Source organism: Pieris napi, chromosome 2, assembly GCF_905475465.1.
Source record: "Pieris napi chromosome 2, ilPieNapi1.2, whole genome shotgun sequence".
NCBI lineage: Eukaryota > Metazoa > Arthropoda > Insecta > Lepidoptera > Pieridae > Pieris > Pieris napi.
The window spans coordinates 7,356,887-7,375,659 of record NC_062235.1 but is presented as its reverse complement, the minus strand read 5'-3'; the positions used below and the strand labels follow the sequence as shown (position 1 = coordinate 7,375,659).

The window sequence follows — 18,773 nt, the reverse complement described above, 5'->3', positions numbered from 1 at the left end:
TAATAGTAATAATGACTAGTACATATAAAACTCATAGGCCATTAATAATGTATTGATATTACTTGAGACGTTTCTTCGCGTAATTGTAAAATTAAAGTCAAATCAATCAATCAGTATGAAATATGACTGGGAAGATTGAGAGCGCGAAGTTCAATAACTTAACTTGTCAGTATGCTGTGGTGCCTTAAATTTGTAGGTAGGCAAATCACATTTACTACTTTTATAGACTGAAGATATTAGACCTAGATAAAATGTAGTTCACACAATTATTTCCACTAGTCAATAGTACTTGGTCGAACTGGAAATTAGAAATTGTTGAATGGAATTCTATGATATATGAATTGTCATAACTATACTATAACTATGAACAAATGTTACTTAAGTAAACTTTGATATTATTTATACTACTGTAGGTAAATAAAAGTAGTATATTGTTGGTAATTGCTTTATTGGCACGCTTCCGAGGCCTGCCATCAATTATCTATACGGTTTCTTCGGCTTTGGGTTCAAACATTGAGAAAAAATATTTATTATTACTATCATATAATGCTGAAGTGAAGTTCGATGTGTAGATAGCGTCATTCGAAGACGATGACGATGCATTTCTCTTTTTGCAACTAGCAACTCGCACTTCAATATTTTTATAAAAAAATAAGTCCACTCATCAAGCAGTTGTATCACAAAGACATTTCAACTTCAAGACATTATATAAATTTCAGATATTTTTTACTGGCAGTGTACATTCAAAGAGAAATTATAAAGGCGACAAAGGAAGTCAGGGCAAATGGCAACGTGTTCTATCTACATCGTAACGAAATTAACTATCCCTGTAGCCCGGTGGTACTCAGCAATATAAGCGTTATTACGGTAAATTCAATTTTTTTACGACAAAGACTAGTAAAGGCAAGGACCTAATTTATTTACTTAGCAATGTAGTATTTTTAATTAGTTAGAAACTACCAACTAACATGGGGTTTTTGTTAGTTTCTAGATCAGATTCGACGTTTAATTAAATCCTATTTATTTGTATACGAACCATAACGGTAATGCTGGTTGCTCATTTAAAAATAATAATTTTAAGAAAACAACTTAGTAGGAAATAAGAAATGTAGTTTAATAACACACGTAAACCTATATAAATATTAAAGATTTATTCAACAATATTTTTAAAGAAAAAATTATTGTTTTCAGTCACCTGTGACTTGTGAGACATCTAGATAGAGCTCACCGATTCTTTCTTCGCTTAATCGGGTTCATTTACCCATGTAGCGAAAAAACTTACTAGTTAAGTTATTAAAAAATAAAGCTTCTAAACTATTACACAAGTTCCCACTTTGGACACTAAGTGAATTAAAATATTTCATCAAGATAGTAAAACAGCGAGCTACGAAATCTGCTGGGAAATCAGAAGTATGAGCCTAGATTCATTGTGTCGTACCCTGGGTAAACATGTCTCCCAAATTAGTATGCCTACTTAATGAATTTCGTGATATTTAGAAACTCTAGTGGGTACAATCAATTTAAGTGATAACATCGATTTAATGATTTAATCTTGACATAAAGAATCCATAATTAGTTTAAAACTAGACCATAATTTATAAATACATACACAAAATCCATATTATTATATATGTACAAAACAAAACTATGTCAAGTGATAACTTTAAACTAGTATTGTACACTGAAATTATTGAATAAGATATAAACTCCACAGAAAGTGGAATTACGGCAAGTTGAAAAGATTTCACATCCATTTTCCTCTGGCATCGACAATGTTTCCCCAACTGCGTTGACTTTCAGTTTGTTGAATGAATAACGACTACAACTTCTCTTATTAACTACTACCCATATTCATTTGTTATACCGTATATTATCAAACATAATATATATAAGAAAAACGTTAAGGTAATAAGACAATTGCAGGTGTAATTTCAATATAATTCTGTAACTAATTTATAAGTGTGTAATATTATTGATGTATACGTATATTGGGTTTTATGCTTAGCTTTTTAATAATAATATACTAACACTAGTCCGTAACTTTATACTAACATAATGATGGATTATTCTGAACAAATAAATAAATAATAATAATAATAAAAACATTAAATATTTTTCTCGTAGTTTTAGCAATTTTGGAACATGGAAAAATATAAATATTTTATTATAATACTTGTAATCGCAACGGTTAAATTGCAGGTACATTTACAGGTCATAACAATAACGTTAGATATAACAACTATCATTGAAAAACAAATGAGTATTTAATATGAAACTTTGGTATTTACAAATAAATAAGTCAATAAAGCAAGAAAACAAACATTTTCCTCAAAGAAATTATGGTAAGCACTAAAAGAAACAAGCAGCAAGAAAAACATATGTCAATTTAAAAGCTAAATAAGAGTCTTAATAAAACCGCGTTAGGATCAGGATAATGATAGCCAGTAACAGAGTACGGAATGGTCAAAAATGGACAAAGACATTAATCATTAGAACTCTAAAACTTATAACGATAATGTCCAGTTAGTTTATTAGCGTACTGTTTATACTATTAATAGCTATCAATTATACTGGGATTGTCAATTAAATCAGGGAGAAGCGGCTTAATCCGGGTCGGACGCAGGACACAATTATTCATCAGCAGTATAAAGCCGGTTAATCCGACAATATTGACCGGTTTTGTGGCATCGCCGGCTAGGCATACTCTTCATGATAATTCTGATGTTCATCAATTATGTAAGCCAAGTACATTTTCAGCAAAAACTGTAATCCTTAAAAAAACTTACTATGGTACCTTTAACACAATCTTCCTGCTTTTCAGTGTCTATTATTCGTTGAATTAGCACGCCCATTTGTATCTAAAATTCAATCGAAAATTGTGATAAATTTAAGTTTGATGCAATTATTACCTTGTAAATCGCTACGAATCGCTACTGCCTTAATAGTTATCAATAACGTTAAATGTAGGCCTAAAGTGCTTCCATACATAAATCTAAATATTTTGAAAAAGACAAGGTCCATGACACAAAGACACCGACATGTCCGTGATGGCTGCATTCACTGACCTATAAGGCCGAGACTCGGCGAAAGCTTCTCCACCTGTGTATAGCCGGCCTAAAGGTCTTGAAACAAAGTAAAAATATTTACTTCGTCTCCCAAGTTGCATAGAAAATCGTCTAATAAAATCATATAACTGGATATTACGCCGAACTTAATCCAAAAACTCCTCAATCGAAAAGTTTATTACAATCCTCAAAATCATTAATATCAGACAACTCTCTCAGTTCACTGGAGTTTCATACTGATAAATAAAAGATTACTTAAAGTCTAGACCAAGGCTTTCTGGCTAATGGCTTTAAAAATATTTCATTTCTGGAATTGTTTCGAGTCAGAAATGCGCCAAGTGACAGTTAAACTGATGTGTTCTGTTGTGGGAAAGGCAAGTGTACATTTATTAAATGTCTTCTTTAAAGTGAATGAGTCGTTTTGTAAACTAGATTATTATTGTCGAGTTATATTTCCACGAACAAAATATGAAGCAGGACGAATAATGATATATTACTTTAATCGTGTAAGATATATTATATTTTCAAGGGACGGGTCAATCGTTATCCAAAAATTAAATTTCATACGAATGTTACGTCTGTTCCCATGGTAATTTTAATACAATTTAGATTTTTAGATTTAGATTTTTTTTTAAAGACAATTCACACCAATTGACCTAGTCCCATGCTAAGCTGGTGAAGCTTGTGTTATGGATACTAGGCAACGGATATACATACATATTATAGATAGATAGACATATAAATACATATTTAAACACCCAAGACCTCAGCACAACACCAAATGCTCATCACATCTATGTTCGCCTCAGCCGGGGATCGAACCCGGGACCCATGGATTCGCAGTCAGGGGTACTAACCACTAGACCAATGAGTCGTCAGATTGGCTCTAACATCTGTCCAAACATTTTTTTAGAAGCCATGTAGGCGAACGGCCATTTAGCTCACTGATTAAGTCCCAAATCAAAAACTAAAACTCCAAGACCACAGTGGGTTACCGGTTCAATAAATAAATGGTGCGTTTATTTCTTAGAAATGTCGACTTATTATACGATGTAAAAAGCCTATTTATTTTAATCCATACGAAATAAATTTACTTTGGTATTGGAATTTCTAAACGATAGGATAGGTATTAACTGAATACAGTTTTCAGCAATTTATTTAGTATCCGTGAATCTTTTAGTGAAGTTATTTATACAAGCAAACATTGAACTAATCGTAGAACTAAACTTGTGCGAATTTATTGTTTATAATGAAGTTTAGTATATAATTATAAGTAACTTTACTCATACCATATATTTGTAGTGACTGGATCGAAGAATTGATTGTTTCATGAAATAGACAATTACTATACGAAGATCATAGAATGCCTGACCGCCTGATGACCATGTCTTATAATATTAATGAATAATTAAGGTATGGAAAAATCCGCACCACAAAATAGCCCATCGTTACTGATGAAATCATGGTGCATCATCACAACACTATTAACTGTTAGATGCGATATTATAGAGAAAGCATTCAGATCATTAATAACGACAGGAAAAGGCTGTCATAGAAATGAAACAAAAATTGAAGAGAGATATATTTATTAAACCTAGAAATACATTTCTTATTACTTCAGAAATAGCCTATCTGCTCACGATAATACACACACAACAAAGATAAATATTAACCAATTCAAAATGTAAAATTCAATGACAAAAATATGCTAAAAATCATTGGATTTTCGCAACCAAACTTGTCTTTGAATTTTAGCCTGAATTCGCGTCACTCAAGATGTTTTAAATTCGGTCAAAGGCGGTTTAATTACTGAGATTATCTCCATTTTCCAGACGACTGCAAGTCAAATCCATTCAACACTAATATCATAGAAGTGATTTTCATACAAAAATATGTATCTTAAATGATCACAGTCAAAACATACTGCCTATATTTAGCTTAAGATGTAAATTTAATGAATTCTGGTGAATCTAACATACTAACATGTAAATGATTTTATTCCTTAGATTAATGGAATTTGTGGAATACCTAATTCCAGTCAATATATTTTAATGTTAGCTTATGTTATACATTTAACACTATTAATACACTCTATGAATTTTGTTATAAACTGTACGAAGGAAATTTATTAGTTAAGTAATATGGTGTAATTTCCATTTTGTTTGTGTGAATACTGTTAGATAAAATGCGAGACAAAAATAGATAAATTTTAACCAAATTTCAGTTTACATAAAAATAAACGTTCGAGGCTTAACGTGCTAATTAATTTCTATATCAATTATAAATACTTTTATTCTAAATCTATGCTGGTTCAATGAAAGATAAATGAATAGAATCAGGCCCCATATTCTGTAAATGTCATTATCGAACTCACTTCACCCAAGGAATTGGTAGCGAAAGCTTATTCGGCCAATCGCAGGCCTGGGTGAAGGGAGTTTAAAGCGAAATAAATTCTAATTCCATTACAGCATAGTTAGATACAATCACCTACAGTATTATAAGATCGATTTTTTTTAATAAATATATTAAATGAGTGTTTCATTAATATACTTTACATAAGTAGACATTTTATAAACCAATCGGTATCAATCAGGTCAATTCATTACATTTCAAATAATTACAACATTAATCATTAAATTCTGAATTCTTTAAGCTTACATAGATGTCGGCGACCAAAAATTCATTTCACGTAGCTCCGAAGGTTTTGCACGGAAAGCTTGAGATGATTTAGGGGATTTGGAAGGGTTAGACGTTTCACTGATTAACTTCGGCTCCTTATTTTTCGGTGAGGGGCCCAGATTTTCGACGGACTCTGCGAGTGTGACATCTATAACAATAGAAAAAAAATATTACAAAAACGCAATATACAATTCCTTCAATGTAGTTCGTGACACTAAAACAACTAAACTAAAACTAACGTATTGATTGTAGTTCTAAACAGTAAACACTAGTTCTTATCAAGTTTTCTTACCTTTTAAAATTCACATTAAACATTAAAGAATTAAGTTATAAGGAAGATCTTATGATTTATATAGCGTTTGACCTAAGCCATTGTACGTTCAGTGAAAAAATCTTATGGTTGTTTATTAAAATTCGTATAGCTCCAAGAGCAGTATTGGCCTAGTGGCTTCGGCGTAATACTTGTGGTCGTAGGTTCGAACCTCAGCTGTGGACCAATGAACATTTTCTATCACTTGCTCGTACGGTGAAGGAAGACATCGTGAGGAAACCGGCATCTTAGACGGTGATCATCTACTTGCCTATCAGAAATGATCACGGAGCAGATACAGAAATCCATCAGTAAGTTTAAAATTAAATAAATTTTATTAATTAATTCATCCCCCTAACCTTTAACCTGGGGATTTTGTGGTAACGTGGTACATCGTTAAGATAGTGAAACCTATTATTAAATTCTAGATAAATTTAATCGCAGTACATACTCATGGTAACGGAAATTTCTTGATTTAAATAAGATATTGCTTATCTACCAATCGAAATAATCTTTATGATTGTATATTTACATATCAGTGAGTAATACGTATAATGATTATCAATTCTAATGCAACAAGTTCTAATTTTCCACTACTTCAATGTAAAATTAAAACTAGCTTATCTGGATGGTATAAGACAGAAAGTTTTCCTTCTTAAACACGATATCTAATTATTAATTTTCTTAATATTTAGTAAAAAGAAATTTTAACAGCAGGTTAGGTTCTACCGCACACAACCTTTAGGTCGGGCAATGAAACCCTGCCTTTTCACCGAAAATAAATACGTCGTAACTAAACGTAATTTAAGATCACATGCTGCTGCAAAGGTTAGTTCTATATAGCAAAAAGGTTAATTGTCTAAACATTTTAATAATTAAAAACGTTAACCATAGAAGTGACGACTCATTGGTCTAGTGGTTAGTACCCCTGACTGCGAATCCATGGGTCCCGGGTTCGATCCCCGGCTGAGACGAACATCGATGTGATGAGCATTTGGTGTTGAGCTTAGGTCTTGGGTGTTTAAATATGTATTTATATGTCTATCTATCTATAATATGTATGTATATTCGTTACCTAGTACCCATAACACAAGCTTCACCAGCTTAGCATGGGACTAGGTCAATTGGTGTGAACTGTCTTTAAAAAAAAAAAAATAGAAGTAGAAGTTCAATAACTTACTCTGTAATCTATTTTCCACAATATCCTCTTCAGCTAGTGTTGAAGTGGACGTGGTAAGGTCTCTCTTAAAACCCAGAAGTGCCATCGTAAGCCATGACCGACCGTGGACATCCTCCACTGGTTCGTAAGGAGAAGTGAAATATCTGAAATAAATAATTTATCTGTTACGTGCCTGATGAAATCTGTGGAATTTGGATGGAAAATCTTATCTGTTAACCATAGTAATAGGTTTTTAAGACAGTCAAGTCAAGTTAAATAACACTGTTTGTTTATATGATCGTAAGGTCAAGAAAGTCCGTTTTCACATTTGTATATGGATAAAATAATATGATGTAACAGTACGAAGGTTTTGGAATATACTTTGGTAATTTATAGAGCTCGTTTATTCTTATTAAATATTTCCTTTTAAATGCATAAGTAACAAGCAATAACGAAATAATAGTAGTCCGAAATTTACTACTAAAAATAACAGTAAGATCTAAGCACTAAACAAATATAGAACAATAGTCTGACCACCTACCTACTTGAATCATAATAACTATGATACCTATATCAGTCATTTTGAAAACAAAAACAAACCGTGAGATAACTGTACCAGTGTTAACTAAATAACAAGTCATTGATCTAAAAAAGATAATAAACTTGCTAACCGTGGCCTCGTTTTTTATCATCCGTTTAATTATGATATATAAATATAAATTTGGGATTTATATATTTATAAAACTAAAAGGCGTTAAAAGTAAAAAAAACGCACTTGATACCTGATTCGAATCATATATATAATCATAGTAAATGAATACGTACGTTGGCAATCTATATAAATAATGTCATTAAATAGTGTTTATCTATCACAAAGTGTACACCATACACATGGTGTCTTAATATGTATACAGAAATCTTGGCGCAAATGCCAATCTTTATACCTCTTCTAGATACCTGTTATATATGGACTTGTTAGGATTTTTACGTACGTTAACTGAGATTATAAAATGTACACAAATATTATTTGAATTTCGCAGCCATTTTTGCCACAGAATATTTAACATCTATTTGATGCCGATTTTTTATTAAACACGCAGCGGTTAATTTTCATTATTAAGGGGACTTAGAACTAAAAACATAAAATACCATGTAGTTTAAAAATCTTCGTTACTGCTTTAATGTTTAAGCTGGATCGGTTTTGTACATACCTGTTATTATACATCTTGCGACGGCTGTTAGGACTGGGAGGTGGTGAGTGCATGGGTGTTGTTGGAAGGCTTTTGCTGCCACGACGGGCCATCAAGTTGTATCCAGATGTATCCTGCCCATCATCAGATGGAGATGCCACAGTGAAGCCGCGCGGCCCACGAGTAGATATCATTTGATTCGCGACCTGCAACCATGACTCTTCATTTTTGAAACCGCATTACAATTTCCTTTAATGACGCTTTAATAATGACTCATAAGCTTTATAAAAGGACTTATATATCGTTTCAGTAGTTATGATGTTATATACATGTAAACACAGCGGCTTATAACTAATATATACCATTTTTAATTGTGTTCTTCCTGCTATAACAACTATATCGAATGGCGCACTAGTATTAGAAATAGAACAAAGCGCTCGGAAGTACCGTGAGTGCTATAATTGAACTATGCACATTCACAATTGCATTCAGGTCGTCTGACGTATTGCAATGCACCAACGCTACGCGTGAACCGATCAAACATATTTAGCAGTAGTTTTAAATTGATTTAAAACACAATTAGGTTAATTTGACTGATGCAAGAATTAAGTGAGATTTCATTATTAAGTTAACATTAAAAGAGCTTTGACACAATTTATTATCATCGAATTTAGTTTTCATTGTTTGATAAAATATAAATACTAAATAATACCCTAGATATTTAAATTTATCTGGAACGGGAACACATTTTTACACGCGATCTTTGAATGACAATCAGCTAACCTTGGCCATATAGATTGCGTCACAAGCATGGAGTTACATAACAAAGATTATAAATGCATTCCGAGAATAATTTACGGGCATAAATGCTTGTCAAAGTTTTATTGTTACTTCGTAACTCATGCTTTGTATAAATATTATGTTCAGTCGTCGTTCATTATTTTTTTATATTAAAAATATCTTGTTTGCAATTTACATAAATATTATTTTTTAAATAATGTTTTATACGAAAAATAAGTTAACCATGGGTTTCGGTAAACCATTATAACTTTGATTTGACTGATATAAAGATGTAGAATATTTCACTTCGGCCCTATTTCTAATACAAAAACTTGTTAGCCGTTCATGAAATGCTTGCAACACATTGAAGGTAGCGCATACATTAACCGCATCTCACCTTGAGCACTGAGTTGCCGCAAGCCGCTCCCTCGCCTTTGAAGCCATCGTCTGTACCAGCCGGTTTGGGCTTCAAATTCAATGGGTTAGCTGAAATAGAGAGAAAAATAATTTACCATCCCACTACACCCTTAACACGAAATGTATACAATACATGTAAATTCAAATAACGAGAACGATTTTTGTATGGAAAAACTTGAGTAGCGTTTTTTTTTTTATAGAACAGGGGGGCAAACGGGCAGGAGGCTCACCTGATGTTAAGTGATACCGCCGCCCATGGACACTCTCAATGCCAGAGGGCTCGCGAGTGCGTTGCCGGCCTTTCAGGAATTTGTACGCTCTTTTCTTGAAGGACCCTATGTCTAATTGCGTGGGAATATTTAAAACTAAACAGAAGCGCCATGGTTCAAATAGTATTCGTGTAGCAAATTCGAGTTCTATGAAAATGTATTCAATCTCTTAAAATCTGACATTATCTGTTGACGTAGACGTTATCTCTAAAATTACTCCACACCGATTGACATATGTCATACCTTCGTTCCCAAAAAAACAAAGCAAAGGCAAATTAATTCAATAACATACATACGACTCTTTAAAAAGTACGCTTGTTGAATTCAAATACTAAAACTGTACTTTCTGAATCAATTTATTAACGTATTAGAAGTCATCGTTGGTTTCCAAAAAAACTTTAATAAATAATTAAACAAATTTGAATGAGACTATGCTTATTAAATAACTGTCTCTCTTTCCAGTCAATTAACATTCTTTACAAAGCCTGTTTGCATCGTGTTCTGTGAATCTTATGACCACTTTTTGACCGTTTTTACAAACAGGGCAAAACTAGAATTCAAAATGTCACGGAAGACTAGCCCACAAACGCTTATTAGTCAGACCGACCGGTTCCAATGTTTCTGTTAATATCATTTAAGCGGCATTAATTATTCATAATTTTCAATATTCTCACAAAAACTTACAGAATAGTTCTGTCTACCATATCTGTACAAATCCAAGATCTAGTTTTCCGACAATACAAGTTTCGAAAAAATAATTAACATTTATAGCAAAAAAAATTACATTCCAAAATTTGGAGTATATTACAAGTATGTAATCAAACCACAAGATAGATATATCTTCTAAAGCGTTACCAATTGAAATGCATTACTACTTTCGTGTTCCTTGTTGTACACATTACGTCATATCAATATTATTGATCATACCAAGCTTATATGACGATTATAGTTTGCTAATATGATTTGTTTTTGTTTACACTTGGCATGTTAATCCATTAAAGTGAATACATCACATCGTGACGCAAGAATTATATATAAGGTACATGTTAGAATGTGAACTGAATATTTTATATTTTTTGTTTTTCTTAACAAAAAAGCTATTTACATTAACCGATAATGCTATCTTCAGTGATATCAAGTTGACCTTAGATATGTAAAAGTACCTGCTGTATTGATAGGTGCTATTCCATGTAAGACATCCTGGCACGGCTTGGTATGTTTAGACCAGTCCTTCTCTTTAATTTTGTTGAATGACCCCGAAACGTCCTTTTGCTGTTCCTGAATAATCTTTGGGAGATCTTCGTTAAGCTTCGGCTTGCCAAACAATGCATCTGTTTTTGGATATCGAATGTAGAAAAATGAATCCTCAGGCGCTGGCGGTGAGGTTGAAAATGGCTCGAATTCTCTGAAAACAAAGAAATCGCGTCATCGTCTAGAAATAAATAGAACGTTTAACTGAATTATTTAATGGTTTTAAAACAAATTATACAATATTAAAATCTTAAGTAAATTTTGGATCATTGCAATTACATAATTAAGACACAGCCAACCTCATTTGATAAGTTTTACTGTCATAACAATGATAAGTTGTTCCATTTTCCTAAATTATTAATTATCAAAAGACAAATTGTATGGAAAACGGTAACATCAATATTAACTAAAGGTCACAGGTGCATACAAAAGTAAACGCAAAAAATATTTTTGTTTTGTACAAACCACAATGATATCATAAACATTTGTTACGATTTCATGCATAAACCCCTTAAACCGTTTAGTTCATTACGATGAATCTTAAGGGATGATAATTGTAAAAGTTTGAAATTAATTATCTTTAACGCGATCCAGTCACTCAACCAATACACTTAAAAATTTACACATCAAACCGTACCTACAATGTACATCCTCCATTACATTATTTGATTTTTATTTGAAAAGGAACTAAACCTATATTACTTACAATATTAAGTTGTTATAATTATTAATTTTCGTCATTAAATTTCTTTGTTTCATTGCTATTCAGAATCTGCTTCTTTAAAGTAAATAACTCTTGAATAAGCGTATGTTGACTGAACACTATTAATGCGCGAGATACCTTTATGTCGACTAGGCATTATAATTTGTAATTATTTGCACTACGAACGATTTTATCGAGATAGCGTTTCAAGTAGCAAAACAAAAATACCGTCTGACGTCACGATGCCTCGCCAATCGTATTGGTTGATAGGCGCACTCCCTCGACAGAGAAAGTTCGACTGAAGACGTCATTGCTTAAGGTCAAAGGCATGATTCTTTTTGAAGTATTAGCAGTTTTTAAATATCCAACGAAACATTAAAGCACATCTTGGCACAGGAAAAGATAGAAACGTGCAAACGTGCCAAGAAATGAAATGCTAAGAATATTACTCAGATTTAGTGATTTTGTTTACATATAGCATACATTCGACCTCTTAGAATGTAAGTACATAGTTGTATTCTAACTATAAAGTTATTAAGAATTAGTTATTAAATACTTAATTTTACAAGTGTTTAAATCAAATATAGCAGCTATAATCCACAATCTGTAAACATGAAATGATAAGCTAGAGGTGTGACTTTATCAGCGTTAATGTAATTAATAATATTTACATTTTTGTTTTTTTCAAAGTCTGTTACTAAGCTGTGAAATGATATTTCACTGAGGCTATGACATATAAGTTTGCTTTAATAAAGGTATTATATGCATAATTATAGTTTCTTTAAGCTTATATACAAAAGCTTGTCAATCAAACAATGAGTATTAAAAAAACATTGAAGGTTCTAAAATCATAAAATTGCCTCCAGCATGAAAGGTACATATTACATCATTATAATTAATTGAAAGTCCTGACTCATAGATAAAAATAGACAACCCGTATCTGAGTCATAAAAAGAAATGTCAAATAAAGATTGATAGTTCTAGGGAATACACACTGTATTTATTATTTACAGAATAGTATATTCTACATTTAATCTAAAGAAATCAACAAAGAAAAGTAATTTTAAACTTATGAATTTTATAATTCAGAGGAGTAAAACATTTTCTCTTAAAATTATTATTATTAAGACAAATCTATATAATTGACCATAGTTCTGTAATTGTATTATTATTACATCTGTAATGCAAATATCACGCTGTAAGATTATTATTTGTTATAAGCGCTACCTATGGTACAAAAAATATGTCAATAATGGGCAATTTTATACTGTTACTCAGTAGGTCTAAAGGATCACAGGCCATGGACAAAAAAAATGACAAAAGGCATGACCCATATATGCCAAGCATTTGAATAGTAATTATCATGTGACAAAGCATGCAATGAAATTAAAAGTCTGTAATAAGTACTTTTGTCTAACAAAACAAACATGCTTTGATTTTGAATAGGAATGTTTGTTATACTTTATTGTGAGATAAGAGAATGAGGGTGAGATCTATAGAGCGCACTTAGACTTTGCTCAGACTTAACTATAACCATTCTTTACTTTTTTAAAGGATAATAAAGAAGGTATTGCATGAAATGAAACATCAATTTCTGTCTTAGCTTGAGCTTAGCTTAATCTCACCGTTAAAATGTCTATAAATATACTAAATCATAGTTTAACCTTAGTGTTTTTCGTAAGTAAAGTCTGAGCAAAGTCCAAGTGCGCACTATAGATCTCACCCTGAGATCTAAGTGAGATTGCTATATAGGCTCTTTGATTAATTTTAAAACAATTAAAGCACCAAAACTACTTACTTGGCTGGTTTTGTTTTCATCCACACTGGTAATGTAAAGCCATCATGAATTTCAGGGTCACTTGAAGCCATTTTTTAAAAGAAATATATAATAAACTTAAGAAAATATAGCACTTTACAAAAGCAGTGATCGTCTGATATACTAAACAATATAGCTATGTGTATTTTATCTTGAGCAGAATTGATAAGACAGGTTTAAGTATGACATTAAAGTGATATAATAAGAAATATATATGATAAAATAATACACTAAAAAACTAAAAGAGCACTCAAGAAACCCTTTGAGATGCACTAGATTTTAAACAGAGAGTTGAGGAAGGCATCTGTAACAAAAATACAATGATACTTTACAACATGAAAAACATAACAATTTCAAGTAATATGATTGAGATTATAAATACTATGTTTCACTCCTTGCCTTTAGCTTAATAAACATTTTTTTGCTTTCATTTATATACAGAAAAAATGTTGTTTAAAAAAGATTAGTATGTAGATATATATATAACCATACATTCTTAGGCTCCATGTTGCTATTTAGAAATTAGATGTAGAGATTGATCAAGAACTCATCTTGCAAAGCAACCACTACTAGAAACTGTAAATAGATACTGTGTGTAATGTGGTATATACATTCTACAATACTTTTATTATATATATGATTTGATTATCAAAAATAGTTAAGTAAACTGCGACCTTAATGCTTCATGGTTGTAATGAAATATGAATAACCAAAGATACGTAGTTAACAAAGTCCTTCACATGACAATTGATAGCTTCATTCAATTTAATAGAATATACCTAATAATTATTAGACTTATTATGAATTAAAAGAAATTTTACTCACAGTTACACTTGTATCAACACTAAAAATCATTTTAAAACAATTAGAAACTTGCATCGAAATCGATTCGGTACAGTATTTTCTAATAAAAACTATGTGGAGACTATAAATGTGTCATTTAGCTATTTGAAGATTGACAAGATTCCACAGATAATTTAATATGGTCCGTTCGTATACATTTGTTACAACGATGACGTTATTTGATCACAATGTGGGAAGTCACTTTCGAAACTTTGTTTTAAAAATTACAAGTGAATCCTTCTCGTTAAAACACGGACGTATGTTTTAACGAGTATATTCACCTCTAATTTCTACCGTCCATGAAAGTTAAGATTTAATTAAAGTGATGACAAAGGACGGTGCTGTGGTGCAGGAGAGGATTCTCGACCAGCCTTACCAGTGAGTGGTCGGCCCGATACCCAGTAGATTCAAAGATCGTGGCTTTTGGATATTACAAAGGGTGGCGGCCTACATGTTGTTCAGTTTGTTTATTTAATAATTATTGGCCGCAATAAGTCTAATAGGCACTCACAAAACGACTTCTCATTTTGATTTAAAAAAATAAATAAAACAAAACAAACAACAGCAAAAAGAAAACATTTTGTCAAAACTATTCACACTAAAATTCTTTGGTTTCAGCTATAAGTGCGGCAACTAAGCCGTTATTCGAAATAAAATTATAAGAGAATGGTTATATTATCTGTAGGTAAAAAAATTGCCCCACTTACTCTATGCTATTGTAAATTGTTCACACTGTGAAGTGTGAACTGTCATAATTTCTGTGGTCATAATATAATATGTCTTCTGGATAATGGATATATTATTTATCACAGGCTTAAAGTGAAATTGGAATATTGGTTATAGAACAAGAACAAGGAATTGTTTTCAATCTGAAAAAGATCTATTATTTGTGTCTAAATACATTTTACACAATAAAACATTATAACAAGTATATATCTTACTGAATTATCAGGGTAACTGTATTTTAAATACCTATAACGATTCGAATTTTTAATGTTTTGCGTTTTAAGTTACCATAACTAAATTTGTTTTCGTGTAAATAAAAAGAAAATAATTAATTTCAGAGACATTCATTACAATGGCTGAAGCCGAGCCGACGGATCTGGACTGGGTGCAACTACGCCGTGACATAGGGGTAATAGATAGAGCCGAAACAACTCAACAAAAGTTTGCTAGGAAGTTTAAAGAAAACCCCTTTGTTCCCATAGGTAACTATGCCTTTTTTTTATATCCTTTAATAAATAACACTAATCTTGACAGCATTAAATTTTCCTTTTTTACATTATAGGTTGTGCAGCAACAGCTGGCGCTTTATCATATGGTCTGTGGTGTTTTAGAACAGGTAGAACTAAAATGTCCCAAACAATGATGCGTGCTAGAATAGTTGCTCAAGGATTTACTATCACAGCATTGGTTGTTGGAGTTGTAATGACTGCTGGAAAAACATTGAAATAATGATGTACTATGTGATAATAGAAAGTTTCTATAATTCTGTGAGAAAAATATTACTTTTTAGTGTAGAATAGGAAAGTTATTTTATTTATTAAAAACTCAAGACCAAAATGTACTTATTTAATTGTTAGATATTGTTTGAATCAGAAATTTATTGTTTGCACTGTAATAAAACTTATGCTATTATAAGGGCCAGCCACTTTTTATATTAAAGCACCTGCTTAGAAAATTAAAGTAATATATATTACTTGTTGGCTTATTTACACTTAATGAGGAAATATACTTTAATATCAGTTCCATAATAAATTGTACAACTTTAGTCTATTTTGACCTTAATAATTAAATCAATCAAAAAGTAAGTCTAGGTATAAATGTTTTGATAAAACAATTGTCAGAACTGTTTTTAAAAATGTTTTATATACAGTATAAATGTGATTGGTATTCACGCAGATTCGACCCAGTAGTAGCTAGTTTGAAATGGTCCCTAAATTATTGTAAGCAGAATCAAAAGACGCACATATTTATCTAATCTAACTGGTGATTTAGCAACCATGTGGTTTAGTACAGGTAATGTGCTAAAAGTTGCTAATTGTGTATTGTATGTATGTGCATAATACTCATGAGTCAACAATTTACATGCAAAAAATGAGTAGAAATTATCTATACTTCGTTGAAAATCAAAATAGCAAACATGGTACATCAATAGTCAAGTTAGTTTATGGTCTATTAGAAAGAGGCGAATCTTTCATCACACCTCAACTTAAGCACGCATTATGGATAAAATCTATTACCGCAAGCCTTCTGCAATGTAATCAGAAATTCCGAACACCGTATTCATTGGTGTTGCAAAACAAATTCTTTGTTCGAAGTTTTTGTCCATTATGAAATTCGCTAATAACAGCACTGTATTTAATATCGAAAGATTTATCAAAATAACAGATGAGACTCAGGCCACGCACTACTAACTTTAAATAATTAGATTTTTTTTATAAATGGATTCTCGCTTTTGGCGTGAAAAGTCTTGACGGAGTAGCTCAGAAAAGGACTTTTCCCACGACAAGCACAAGCCACAAGGGCGTGAGCGTCTCCTAGGGGACTCAGACCTCGGCTTGAGGTTAATCGCATGAAGTCTGAAGGCCAGGGCGAAAGATCATTGTAGTGAACGAAGTAAAGGCCCATTTAGATTGAGAGAGTTTCTCGTATCGAAGGTACGATTATCGAAAGAATATAAAAAAAATTCTTCGTCTAAACATTCACACGTCTTACTCTTCCACTTTGGCAACCATTGCCTCTCTATAGAAAATTTATTGTTTCCGTGTAAACAGAATTTCAAAAGCAATACTTAATCGTGTGGCGATCTCAGATCTGAGTAGTAAATACTGATAAAGTGATAGTCACATAAGTTATGTGACATAACATTTGGTTCGTATGCCCGCGAACCGATCTTCGCTCATCGATCGATACATTCTGTCAAAAAAGAAATTAAAAAATTATTATTATTTTGTTACAACTGTTTTTCATTTTGGCGCAGAGTTTGAGTTGCTGCTATTCTTCTCTGTTATTTAGATTAAACTAATTTTAAGATTAAGAAAATCCAACAAAAAATCCAAATCCATCATTTCTCAGGGAGCCCATAGGCTGGAAGCTTTGGAAAGTGCTCTGTGCCACAACTGATTGAAGGCTTTCGCTATGTCCAAACTTACCGCCAGCGCATTACCCTTGGACTCAATAGCCTCTGCCCACGGACCGCTACAAGCGGTTGCTGTCTACCGCACGCCACTCCCTCAAATAAAATAAAATACTAACGAATTCATCAAATGAAACCAGGGACATACTAAAGTAGTTGAAAAACTTTTTAGTGTCTTCCCTCAGCTGGTGATACAAAGTATGAAATATTCCATGCTGTTCTCTTGATTGTAGTATTGGACGCACCCACATACTACGCTGTCCTCTACGCCTACGCTCGCGTAATAATAGTACAAGTAGCAGTGTTTCTTCATCGAATTCCATCTTGTAAATGAACTCGCATCAGTATTATTTTGCGGTCGAACACAACTGCTCCAAGCAGTCGTAGCCGACTACATTATGCGGTCCGTCTATCCAGCCAGCTCTATGTCCGGCCAGCTTAAGAGTTAACGAGAGATTTTCACTGGGCTATATTGACGCTTTTGTGTTCTTTTCTAAAACACGGTAGGGAAAAGAAGAGGAAAATGCTCAACATGCGGCATAATATCAGAAGAAGATTTATTTCTCTATATGAAATTAGAGAATCTTTCTCAACAGGAATTAGAGAAAATCCTTAAAATTCTGTACTTGCGCCATACGATAGTACCTATGCCATTATCTGGAGCGATGGTGTACCTTGTAAGCATTTTTTACTATGAAATTGCTGTTCTTCGCTAGAACTTAGAAGTAACAGTGTTCTGTGAATTCTGTGATATACCCTTCCTTTCTGGCTCGGATCGACGTGATCATGCTTTTCTAATCGAACGGACGACTCATTTTCAACAATCGTTTCGATTTGTTGAATCGCAAACGATATAAAAAGTAAAAACACTCTTTGAATATTGGGCTAGTGCTACCAACTCTACCAACTTTTAGGTAGAACTTGTTAGGTAAATCAAGCATTACTTGTAGGTAGATCTACCAACTTTTAGGATTTTTCTCAACCAGAATATGCAGGTTGGATTAAGCATTTCAGTTTCCGGCCCCCATTGTCAAGTAGATTATGTTAGATTGATCTCTTTAATCCATAACACGCTTTGATTTTTTAATGAATATTGTCAATTTTTTAGTTAATATTATTTTTTTACTATAATACTATTAGTGATTACTTTTT

The 18,773-nt window shown here is 32.2% G+C and overlaps 2 protein-coding genes and 1 long non-coding RNA gene across 6 annotated transcripts; 1 reads left to right on the top strand and 2 right to left on the bottom strand.

The window, feature by feature from the left end:
* Nucleotides 1–4,634: 4,634 nt before the first annotated feature.
* On the bottom strand, nucleotides 4,635–14,617 carry LOC125056079. Of its 2 annotated transcripts, XM_047659012.1 has the most exons (7): nucleotides 14,465–14,617; nucleotides 13,622–13,943; nucleotides 11,033–11,274; nucleotides 9,581–9,669; nucleotides 8,425–8,609; nucleotides 7,235–7,377; nucleotides 4,635–5,892 (listed from the first exon to the last, which is right to left on the bottom strand). In XM_047659012.1, the coding sequence occupies exons 2-7, from the start codon at nucleotides 13,690–13,692 to the stop codon at nucleotides 5,720–5,722; spliced, it is 903 nt and encodes a 300-aa protein (XP_047514968.1). In that variant the 5' UTR covers nucleotides 13,693–13,943; nucleotides 14,465–14,617; the 3' UTR covers nucleotides 4,635–5,719. The 2 variants fall into 2 exon arrangements, with proteins under 2 accessions (XP_047514968.1, XP_047514976.1); XM_047659020.1 differs by lacking the exons at nucleotides 13,622–13,943; nucleotides 14,465–14,617 and adding an exon at nucleotides 11,827–11,992.
* On the top strand, nucleotides 12,224–16,181 carry LOC125056091 (HIG1 domain family member 2A, mitochondrial). Of its 3 annotated transcripts, none has more exons than XM_047659046.1 (3): nucleotides 12,224–12,323; nucleotides 15,547–15,690; nucleotides 15,771–16,181. In XM_047659046.1, the coding sequence occupies exons 2-3, from the start codon at nucleotides 15,561–15,563 to the stop codon at nucleotides 15,935–15,937; spliced, it is 297 nt and encodes a 98-aa protein (XP_047515002.1). In that variant the 5' UTR covers nucleotides 12,224–12,323; nucleotides 15,547–15,560; the 3' UTR covers nucleotides 15,938–16,181. The 3 variants fall into 3 exon arrangements, with proteins under 3 accessions (XP_047515002.1, XP_047514995.1, XP_047514987.1); XM_047659039.1 differs by lacking the exon at nucleotides 12,224–12,323 and adding an exon at nucleotides 15,243–15,410; XM_047659031.1 differs by lacking the exon at nucleotides 12,224–12,323 and adding an exon at nucleotides 15,244–15,435.
* LOC125056111 lies at nucleotides 16,041–18,683 on the bottom strand. The gene is made up of 2 exons (XR_007118006.1): nucleotides 16,897–18,683; nucleotides 16,041–16,825 (listed from the first exon to the last, which is right to left on the bottom strand). It is a non-coding gene; the product is annotated as an uncharacterized LOC125056111 (long non-coding RNA).
* Nucleotides 18,684–18,773: the final 90 nt, after the last annotated feature.